We start from the raw sequence: 12,027 nt of genomic DNA on the forward strand, positions 1-12,027 counted from the left end.
CCACTGCAGAGCTCTGGAAGAACAGGCACAGGAAATGGCAGCATGTATTTTAAATACATCTGTCAAATCAGGCATAGCAGTGGATGAGTGGGGAAGGGATAATACAGTGTCTGCAGGAGGGGAAAGACAGACCCCACACAAAACCTCAAAACTCTCAGTCATCACAGCAGGTTCTGACAGTTGCAGAAGGTAAACAGAGTAAATGCACAAGTGTGGGGAGAATAGGGCACTTCTCTCTTATTCTTTTTATTTAGCCAAACACGAGCTCATCCCAGCAAACAGGCAGCACTGGGGCTTCACCCAAGGCAGATGAAGGTTTCTGCTGCTCAGCACTTCACAGTTTCCTCAGTAATTTACAGTTTAAGAGAGAGCCACCTCCTTCCCCTTTCCACGGATCGTGCTCCAACGCAGGGTGCAAACAGCAGGGGTTTGGGACCAAATGCCAGGAAACATTTTCTGAAAAGCTGATGGCTTTGCAGTTCCAGGACAAGTGGAAGGAGACATGGAGGCTACTCCAAACAGCACCTCAGCCTGAAGGCAACCACGCAGAAGAGGTGCTTCAGAAGAATTATATTTTTGTTACAGCAACGGCTGCTGGGTTTTGAAAGCCTAGAAGGTCATTGCTCTCTGCTGTGCAGAGAGTTCAGGAGGGATGTTGGGAAGCTTAGAAGGAAAAAAGGAGCTTAAGGAACAAGAGAAGCAGCAGCGGAAAACTTACTCTGTGGCTCAGCATGGCATGTCATTTCTGTGTGGATTCCCAAATTAAATCATTTCTCCTACTGTACTGTGAGAATATGGGGAGGGATCAGTTTGTAAGCTATTCAGAGGAGTCACTGATTATCGACATTTTAGAAGCAAGCTTGTTTTTGTTCTTTCGCACATTTATAATAATACCTTTTACATGTTCTCTAAGAGACAAATCTATCTCTGCTTCAGAACTGCTAGTCTGAAGATCTTTTGTTGGCACTGAGATGAATGTTAATAGGAAATATCTTATTTCTTTAGATGAGAGAGAAGCTGAGAACAATCCCCTCTGGAGGGAGGTGACAGGAGGCAGGATGTGGGATCAAGAGTTTATGACTCACCCGTTGCACAGCCCACCAATGCCCTCATTGCTGTTCCCTATCACCCTGTGAGCAGCGTTAACCTCTCCTGGGCTGTTAACCCTTCCCATCATGCTCCCCACATCACAGGATGTGGGGCCCCAGCAGACAGGACCCTCTCTGCTCACAGGCAGAAATGCCTGGAAACGAAACATTATGCCAGAGACCAAATGATTAACCTCACATTGCAAACCACCCAAATCCCTGCCACTCTCCCCCCTTCTCCATCTTTTTGTATCCCTCTGTTCTTGGACAGATCAAAGCAAGCCATCTTGTATTTTGAATGCAATGAGGTGTTTTCCTGCTGTGGATATACACAAGACCAGTTATTGAGGCTCAAGAGTCTGGCCCATACAGCATCTGCCAGATGGTGGTTTGCCTGTACTCATGCACTGAACTGCAAGTATGAGGAGATGGGTATTGCTGAGTTTTCAAAAGCTTCCTTCAAATCAGAAGTAGTAATAACCAAGAGATGCTGGATCCTGAGGTACCTGGATGTCAGGGCTAAATTCTCTGATGTCCAGTAGGAAAATAGCACCGATAAAAACTTTTTCTGGAATGGGGACATTTATAATCTCTCTCACTTCTGATGAGTAGTAAGTACAGAGCTTATGCAGCAGCTTCTTTCACAGTAGAGATACTAATAAATAAGACTGCTTTGTTCTGCCTCTGAAAAATTCAGAAACTAAGTATGTTTGAGATACTCCTTTCTCCTGGATGCATAGTTCTGTTCAGATGGCTATGAACAGTGGCAGAAACATCTTAGAACTGAGAGCTGGAAGCCTGTCCATTGAGATGGAAGCACATGAAACTCAGCCCAAAATGTTTGAGGGGAAAGGGCCATCTGCCATCATAACACTGTACAACACAGACTGCCTTCTGCCACTGTCAAAGAAAAAAACCAAAGAATTACCTACGTGATTGCAGTGCAGCATATGCAGCTCGATTTAGTGGTACTAGTACAAGACTTACTTTTTTTTTTTTGCCCCCATGGCATAATCTGTCAGTGTATCCCATGCCATGGCAGGCCTCTGAAAAACTCAATGGTTCAGCAGAGAGTAGAGACAATGAGGTAAAAATATGGGGAGCTTTCATCACTTTTCATTAACAAGGAAGAAGAAAGTTTATGTGCTTGTGCTGGCTGAGGAAATGTGGTTATTAGGATAATAAAAATGAAATATTACCAGAGACTGAGGTTTCAAAGGTGTAGCACTAGAAGAAACTGATGCACTATAACTCAACAAGTCACCAGTACCAAATGATTAACAGCATGGGGGATGCAGCAATGCACGGGTCAAACTTCTAATAGCTTCACACAATAACCTATTTAAATGACTATAATATGACTATATTATTCTAAACTCCAAATGAGTGAAGGCAAAAACAGTACTATATGTATCTTTAAAAAAAGATAAGTAATCCCAGTTGCTTTTCATGCAGAAACACAAAACCCACCGGGAATGAAATTCGGATCTCTAAAAAAGAGTAAAAGAAAAGCATAACACTTTTTTCCCCTGAATCTAGAGGAAAGAAATTAGAAATTACTGTAAAAAACCCTGCAACTAAAAAGCATTACAGTGAAGAGCTTAATCCACTGATGTCAGTGCCAAGATTCCAGCTAAATTCCAGTCAGTAAGGATTTCACCTGTAGGAACTTCCTCACTTGATAGTACAATCACTCATAGTATTGCTGGTGTTGTCAGACCACTACAAGATTAACATCTTTATATCAGAAGATGCAGTCCATGTGAATGAGGAAAGAAGGGAAATACACAAAGCTCTTGGGTCATGCAGGCAGTCCCAGAACAATTACTTGCTTTACAGAAAGAGCAACATGAATTAGGATGGGAAAGTGCACAATTTTGTATGTGTGTGTGTGTGTGTGTGTGCGAGGGGGAGAGTGAGAGAGAGAAGAGCTTCACTCTTAATAAAGATATAGTAATATTAATTCTAACTCAAACCAGTTTTAGCTGACTGATTACAGTTGCCCTGCAAAGCTTGAAAAGCCGAAAAGATTTCTTTCCCATGTTGGTCTTACCATTGCAACTAAAGAGACCCCAGAGAAATCATGTAAAGGGAATATAAACAGCACGGCCTTTTTCTTCTGAGGCAATCTCTAATTTAAAAAAAAAAAAATAAATTAGAAGAAAGTCTACTCCTTTAAATCTTTAATAGAAGAATCCTGCCTGTTAGGGCAATGAGCTTTCCTAACTCTAATCCATCTTTACTGCTGTGTTATTACCCCACTGTTTTCCTGTAATTGAAATGTGGCAGGTAGTTTACACACAAGAGGGAGTAATTGTACTGGAAATAACCGTTCATAACCAAATTTTAAAAGCTCATTTTTCATATAAACTTTTAATAAAGAATGCAAGATAATAATGATATTTAGCATTTGTGCCACCTACAGCAGCATTTTGTCTCTCTAAATTGCCAACATTTCATTCAACAATGCTAAAACAGACCCCTTCAGCAATGAACACAGCCTGAGGCAAAAAAAGGAAAAATCTGAACAATTGCAGTCATTTGTTCCCGTTCAATTAAAATAATAAAATATGGCTCAACCTCATGCTGAAGTGTGTAAACCTTCAAAAAAACCTCGTGTGGTTATGGAAGGAGAACACAGAGTTGGCACATGCTGTGGTTTGGGACTCTCCAGCCTCAGCCTGACTAGGCCAGGGGGAAAAGATTCCCCTCTCTACACCCAAAGGAGAGTGGAATGAGAGGGGGTCATTGCCTGCCCATTTCCACTCTGCATTTCCTTGAACACACACACACAGATGGCACAAGCCGTCTGTACAGACTTGCACAGACCTGGAAGCAGCACATGGAGTTACAGAATCATTTAGGTCAGTAAGACCTCTAAGATCACTGAGTCCAACTGTTACCCCAGCACTGCCAAGTCCACCCTAAACCCTGTCTGTAAATACCACATTTACATGTCTTGTAAATACCCCCAGGGATGGTGCTCTCCCAGTCTGGAGGAAGATGTTAAGTTTGGCTCACAAAGGGACTCCTGAATACCAAGTTGCAGAATATTTTCCTTACAAAAACTAATCTGAAGCCTTCACTTTATATGATCCTTAGAAGACAGTTCTCCAGGAATTTCAAGCCTTGCAGGCTGATTAGGGGGAAAATATTATTTTTCCATTTATTACAGTTAACAGTCTAGTAGAACCTGCCACTATATAGGACTACAGGACGCCATATGCAAACAGCTTCTGTCCCAAAACAATACAATCCAAAACAGGCTAACAGGAGTTATGGATAGAAATACCAGCAAAGGGCAAAGGAAAAGCAAAGGGTCTGAAGTAGTTTGATGGGTGACAAGTAGGTGGGTGTCTGACATTTAAATACAGCCACAACAGGACACAGTTTTCATCTCTCCTGTTTAGAGCTCTGCCTGCTGCCTAACAGACTATAAAGGAGTACTAATGGATAGTGCTTCAGATTCCTAACACCATTTAAAATACCAAGCATTGTGTGCTACCCTTGTGGAAAGAGGTCAGTGAACTGTCATTGCCCATTATCTGAGCTTTCTAGCCTCGTACTGCTTAAAATAAGGATATTGGTTTGCTGTGTTTATGTAAGCACATCTTTTCTCGTGATATTCAGAAGCTAATACAAGAGAAAGCTTTCAAAAAATGTTTTAAGCTCACTAGTAACAGCTGAAACAGATCCCCAGCACATCATCAGTGGGCAGCATAAAATATGCCTGTGCTAATATGCACAGTTATGGGCAATCCCGCTGCTAAGGAGCTACATTACGATTAAGAGGAAGGGTTTTAAGAGCTCTGGTTCGAGCCTTAGAATTATGTTGGCACATAAGAACCCTTGTAGGGGCTGTGCCCACCTCAGCTGAGCTCTGTCGAGCTCGAGGTTGAGCCCACCACAGCTGGAGGTTGACACAGCTGGAGGCTGAGCCCTCCACCCCACCAGTGGCACAGCAGGACACAGTCACAGCCTTCAGACTTAGTAGCTCAGTCACACACACAGCCCACAGGCATTAACATATTCTCCCCAAAACCAATATATGCAAACCATGCAGTACTCCCAGGCTTGTCCAAGACCTGAATGGAGTTCTTTCTACCAATATATCATCGGAAAGTTGAGCACTGGATGGTGGTTTCTACCTCAATTAGGTTAGGCCACCTTCGTGGTACATTTGGGTTTCAACCCAAATCGGTGGTTCTAATCCAGATTCATTCCGTGGTTTGGCTTAAAATCCAAGCAAGGTTTAGAGGTAGCAGCCTTCCCAGAGCTTCCCACAGTCCCAGAGCAGCACAGCCAAGATGTAAACGAACAGGGTAAATGGAACTGTGTGTGGGAACCAGCTGTGGGACAGGCAGATGACATCTGAGGTCCCCTCTAGGCCTGTTTTTCATAGGGCCTGAGACTGATAAGGGCATTTAAAACAAATTGAGTATCAAATAACACAGGAGAAATGAAGGATTGTGCCAGAGGACAGAGCAGGCAGTGACCAGCTGTCCCCACACAAGCATGATACTGCCTTGACAGCATCATGTAAAAGGCAATAGCCACACATAAATTTATTTAAGCCTTGAATGTTCAGATAAAAGCAAAACCTAGAATAAATAGTGATGTCTTGCTTGTTAAAAGCCACTGACTGGAAGCTTATAGCTTGATTTCACAGGAGTTGTCTCCTGAACCACAAGCCAGTGGGGCACATAGAGGACAGAGAAGTCAGGGCTGGACCGGGAAGTGGAGTGCATGGATACTGCTAGAACATGCATGAGAAGGTTTGGTTTTTTTCCCTGAGATTGTCTTGCTTCATCTCCTCCCCCCTTCTCTACTCCCCACTATCAGCATTTAAAACACCCCCGAGTTTTCTTGAGCAGGTTTGCTGTGCTCATTAAAATACTGTGAGCACTTATTGGCTATAATGAGCATTATTAAATTCTGGTAAGTGCCAGGACTGTTCTGTGGAGTTGAACAGACTCAGATTCTGGAAGGAGAGGTGGGAAGATACTGGAAACACTATATTTTCTAGAAGAATAGAAACACAAATTTTCCCCTTCTTTTTGCTCTGCAAGCACTGGGGTAACTCAGACCTCTTAAGCAGCAGCTATTGCTTACTCACTGCTCAGATCATTTCCCTGCCTCAGAAGGACTCTCAGCTCCTCTTATCAGAACAGGAACAAATTAAAGATTTTTCCATATTTGCATCTGCTCATTTGATAATTCTGCTACATTTGTTACTTAGAGATAAAAGTCTGCCTCTAAAAATTCACTTAGCAAAGTGCTTTTCTCAGCCTTAGGGAACGGTGCAGGACGGATTGGAGAGCAGGATCCAAAGCAGCTGGCGAGGCTGCGGGAGCAGCAGGAGATCAGGAGATGAATGGATGCATACTGGGGCAAGGATCACATTTTACATGCCCAGTTCTTATATTTATTTCCAATTGGCTGTGTCAGAGACACGCACCCTGACTAGTGTGGCCTTGCCTACAGCCATAAAGCTGTTCCCACTGCAGGACTCAGCATGACTGTCTGTGTTTTACCACCAAAGGCCATCACCTACCAACATTAGTAGACATGAATTAACTAAAACCATATACAAATATACTTTACCCTGGAATAATCCCCAGTAATCAGAGGACAACTAAGGAAACAGAATCAGACAAGAAATTGAAGATCAGTGCATCCCCTAAAAAGCCAGTGTAAATCCTAGTAGGGTGGAGAGAGCTGCTGGAAGTGGGAGGTCTCTGTACACATCCCTGGGAGATGGCACTTCAGCACGTGGCCTGCAAAATGAAATGCATCACGAGAGGGCAGTGAGGGAGAAAACAGCAGCAAAGTTCACCTGATTTCCCAAGCAATCTGCAGAGAGCTGACTGACCACCAACACAGAGCAAAAAAAGCACAGGACTGACATACTGAAGTTACATTATTACAAATAAATAAACTTGTATTCCTGAAAAGTGATAACTTGAAATTCTGTTATTTTGCTCTTGGGTTGATACCTACACCACTCCTGTGTGACAAGCATATGACCAACTCTTCCATCACCTCAGAAGTACCTATTTTTCAAATACAATAATCTAAAGACCACAGTTCAGCATGAAATGGGTATCAAAATCAATTTCACAAGATTAAATAACTGGTTTGGTTAAGTATTAATTGCTCCAGTTTGGTCACTCTTTGCCCACTCACAGGAGCTTTTTGTGGATTACTGCTTTAAATTGCTTGCTCCCTAAGCACACATGCATTGCAATTTTCTGCACACCTTGACAGCTTCCTGGTTACAGAAAATGAATGCTACATGTTCCCCTGACACAGCATTTTATCTGCTGGATACAGTAAACCAGAGATTGTTTATTCAACTTCTCATGGCCCATTAATGACATAATGTAGGACACAGCTGTTCAGGACTGCACAAGACCAAGGCAGAGAAGGAAATGCTGTGAGACTCCAAACATGCTGCTCAAACTAGAGCTTGACTGGGAAGGTCCTTGGAAATTATCTAGGGGAATTTAGCCTTACAGCTCTCGCATGAAGTAAATCCAGGATTAAATCTGAAAACTTAGTTTCTCCTGAAGACTCAAATAATCTTAAGATATCCCCATCTGGGCAAGGTGGCAATGACTGCTTTGAAGAAGGGACCAACCATTTCATTTTCACTCTCCTTGGCCAAATTATCTACTGAAAAACTAAGACTTGTCATACATAAAGGCTCACAAGCCCTGGAAGTGGGGTGTGCCTGGTTTGTCATGTCCTGACTTTCAGTGTGTGTGAGCAGGAGAGGTAAAGCTCACTCTGTAAAAACACAATTCAAGGTCAAGGCACGTCTTGAGATCTCAAAAGGAGTTTGAACAGACCTCAAGTGATGCACAGAGTGCTCTGGGCCCGGAAGGCACCATCTGCCCCACTGCAATCTACCTCCCAGTACAGCTGCCCAACATTTTACCAGGGACTTCTGGAAGGCTAACCCTGGCCAAGGAGCAGGAGGCAGCAAGGTAGAGCTGCTGGCAGGACTGATGTGCACCGAGCACAGCATGGCAAGGACAAAGACAAGGACGTGTTCCAGCTAAGTACCACACCTAGGCAGCTACCCTGTGAATTTTATTTCTCTTCATGAAGCTTCCAGAAGCACACCATTATGGAACAACATGAATTTTCCCCCAAAAAACGCAAATCCAGTTTCTAATCTTCCCAGTCATGGAGAAAAGCAGGAAAAGTCTGAGAGAAATCCATCCTGGTTTCCACACCCCAGTTCAAAATAACCAATTTCAATAATCTTAAAACACTTTATGATTGAAATTTAGGTAGGGTTGGTATACTGTTTACATATATGCATATATAGCAAGTAAGAGGAATGTGATTTTCAATGCTGAACTGATTCCTAGGCTTGGCAATACTGCAGACATTTCCAGCAGAAAGAGAGGATCACTGGGTAAATTTGCTCTTCCCTGTAATAAGGATTATCCATGGCTAATAAACACCCCATAATGGAAGCTGTGTCTGAAGTCATGCTCAGAGAAAAGACCATCACCCCCCCTCATCGTCCCCAGACCTTTCAGGGTAACCCCTACTTACAATTGTGAAGTTCATAACCTTCAGAATCCAGATGGTCATAGCAAGGTTCACCAGGATTAAAATCATTAGGAGCAGCACAAAGAAATAGAGGCATCTCTTCCTCCAGCCATAAATCCCCACTTTGTATACCTGGGGTCCTTCTGAGGTCTGCATGGTGCTCCGGTGCGCGTACTGTTCCTGAGGCATCTGAAACGATCACAGAGAAATCACCACGTGTATTCAGTGGCAAGAGAAAGTTGATGATAAAAGCTGCTTGTGTCTGTGCCTCCTAGAGGGTTTTGTTTTTTCTTTTTCAGAGTTTACCGGCTGGGCAGCAGCTCTTTGGATACCTTGGTTCTGCGTTATTTTTCCTTCTGCTTGCTGCATGCAGAAACATAACCAAAGAGAATTTTATGTGTGAAATGTGTATATCTATATTTATAAATACACATAAGCACGCTGTCTAAAGGTATCCTACAGAAATCACTCTGGAGTGACTCTGTTCACTGCCCCAGGTTTTGCAAGGCAGGCACTCCAGGGCCTCTAAGGATCCTGAGGGGAAAATTTTGCACGCGTTTTGTAAAAGCAGTTGAGTTCAGCAGTTTGTTTGGAAGATGCAATATGACTTCTCAGAGGTTTAATTTAAAAAAAAAAATCATCTCAAGCAAAATCATTCCTTCCAGCCAAAGAAAAAAGTCAAAGGGGAAATGTCTGCCTTTCCCCTTACTGCACTCTAACTTTGCCTAAACAAGTTAACATGAAGCACCAGTTTCTCCAGTTGCCACATCCCTAACAAATTATCCCCAAGTATCTATGCTGGTTTAACAAGGACTCTGATATCCTGAGAGGGTGAGCCTGCTTAGACAACATCAGAGGCCAGAACTATGGAAAGAAGGAAAGAAGGAAAGCCGGTGCTGAGGAAAGCAGTGCCGCAGCATCCCCAGGAAGAACTGCTTTACAGCTCCCCATGGTGAACAACCTCCCCCTCCTACAGCCTGGTACCTGGCTGGCTCCAGGCAGTCAGGGATCTGGCTGCCCTCACCAAGGATGCAAAAATATGGATGCTTTTAAAGGGCATCACAACGAGCTGGGACAGGGGCCCAGATCACAGCCACCTCCCAGTGGCTCTGTGCCACCAGCTGTGTGTGCACGGGAGGGGGTCATGGAGGTATTTGGTGCCACTTGAATGAAAGTATTCATGTTCTCACCCTTCACATTGAGGTTCTGGAAAGCCACTTTCACAGCCTTCACCAGGGATTGGTTTCTTATGTTTTCAGACTTTTTTTGATGCACAGGCTGAGGATATAATCTCTAGTAACACACAGCTTGCTGAATTTTTTGCATTTTAGACTCTAGACAGATAAGAACCCTCCAAAGACGTTCTTGCACTACTAATTCCACACCATGAGCACCTTCCTCAGTATCTGGCAGTCACATTTCTAAGCAGTGAGTTACAAAATTTACATCACAGGAGGGAACAAGGTGAGTTCCTCTGTGGGAGTGTGATCTGTGAGGTGAGAATGAGGCAATGGTAGAAATGAGATGCTCATGGGGGAGAGGAGCCGGGTCACCAACAAACACACAGACTTGGAGAGAAACAGACCTTTTTACACTGCTACAGCCACTCTGATCTGTACAAAGGGAAAACTTACACAACAATAAATTACAGAGTTTCCACTACCTGGGGGAAATTATAACTGCAACTACTGTACAGTCGAGGATTTTATTGCCTAATATTTTAACAGGGTATCCTGGAGAGCACATATTAAATGCAGCTTCTCCCTCGGAGAAAATGAATAAATTGCATTGCTAACCCTCTCAAACCATGGAAGAGGTTTGACCAAGGAGAAACAATATGAAATATCCAGCTAAAAATACCTCTTTATTGCAAAACTTGTTTATTCACTTTATCTCTTGCCTGCTCTCGCTCCTTTTTTTCCTTAGTTGCAGTCTCTAGGACGGAGAAAATAGCATATCCAGCTGGGGCAAAACTTTACAGACATCAAAAGAATTTACAGCAACAGAACACAACCACAAAGAGCAACTTGCATCCATGCAGAAGCCTGGTGTTGAGAATTTCTCCAGTTCTGATAAAATATTTAGCTCACAGCTGCCCTAGCAGAGACAGAGCAACTAAAGTACTACAACACTCATGACGAGCAAGACTTAGTAACACAGAATCAATTTAAAACAAGAAAATAACTCAGCAATTGTAGATACCACGTTCTTTCTATACAGACTCTCACATAGCCACATTTAAAGCAATATATGATTTCTAGCTAGTGTTTCCTCCCTGAATTGTAACTGCTACCAAAAAAAAAAAAAAAGCTCATGTCTGTAGTTTTTCCAGGAAGACAAAATGATGGACACAGAGTGCTGAGGTGTGTTAAACCAACGAGGAGAATAAGAAGGTCTGCAAGGCAACTACACGTGGAACCAGCTATATCGGCTATCAATAATCTGTGCTGCGTGGGAGGGAGAAGTATGCTAGTCATAATTTACATTTTGGCAACTTTTCCTGACTCAAACACTAAAAAGAATTAAGGCAGCAGAAGAAAACAGTATTGCTGTGAAAGAATATCCAGTGTCTGCACTCTGCACTTGCTAGGTGATATTCCCCCTTTCAATTACTGAATTAAGGGGAAAGGTGGCAGCTGCTGCTCACTAGGATTCTTTTCTTCTTCTTCAGGAAAATACTAGGAACCACCACTTAATTATGTAACAGGAGAGAAAAGATAATACTGAAATAAATATACAAATTGGAAAGGAGAATGACATCTTCCAGAAGTCAAACCTAAAAGTGTCTGCTTGATCTGAGAGGGGTTAAAGACACACGTGCACACCACTGGACCACTACCAGTGCACGGACAATCCCATCTACAATACAAAAAATGTAGTATGCCAAATCTTTGCAATTTAGCCACAGACAACACAGCTATGACTACAGAAGTGTAGCCTGGAACCTGGGTAATTTTCCAAAGTGTTCTTGGTGCTGCACAAAAAAAAGTAAAATAAAAAGGTTTTGTACAAGAGCTGTACTCTGAGTCCTTATATATGAACGCCGCAAACAGGGCCTGAGATAAAATCCAGTCCACTTAGAAAAACTATTCATCCTTTTGCTTTAGGATACCTTAGAGATATGGCCCACGACAAGACAGATATATATGGTTTTTTAAGGCCACTGCAAGTGTCTCGTCACCACATATGCTGATCTGCACAGGCTGCTTGCCGAGTACTTCTGCAGAGAAGCTTCAGCACTTTCCTTCAGTAAAGTTGAAACCAGGCTCAGTCAGCTGAGGCACCAGAAACCAGAACTGGCACTGAGCTTCCAAAAATCCCACCTGCCCTCACCAGTTAAGACAAATCTTTGTTCCATGCCTCTCTCCCTCCT

The 12,027-nt window shown here is 42.9% G+C and overlaps 1 protein-coding gene across 4 annotated transcripts in view; it reads right to left on the reverse strand.

The window, feature by feature from the left end:
- SGCD (sarcoglycan delta) overlaps positions 1-12,027 on the reverse strand; it is a 322,812-nt gene that overhangs the window by 116,273 nt on the left and 194,512 nt on the right. For all 4 annotated transcript variants that reach the window (XM_032702866.1, XM_032702867.1, XM_032702865.1 and 1 more), the window contains exon 3: positions 8,658-8,843. In XM_032702866.1, the coding sequence (XP_032558757.1) occupies positions 8,658-8,843 (186 nt within the window). The remainder of the gene's footprint in view (positions 1-8,657; positions 8,844-12,027) is intronic.

This window comes from Chiroxiphia lanceolata, chromosome 15 (genome assembly GCF_009829145.1).
Source record: "Chiroxiphia lanceolata isolate bChiLan1 chromosome 15, bChiLan1.pri, whole genome shotgun sequence".
NCBI lineage: Eukaryota > Metazoa > Chordata > Aves > Passeriformes > Pipridae > Chiroxiphia > Chiroxiphia lanceolata.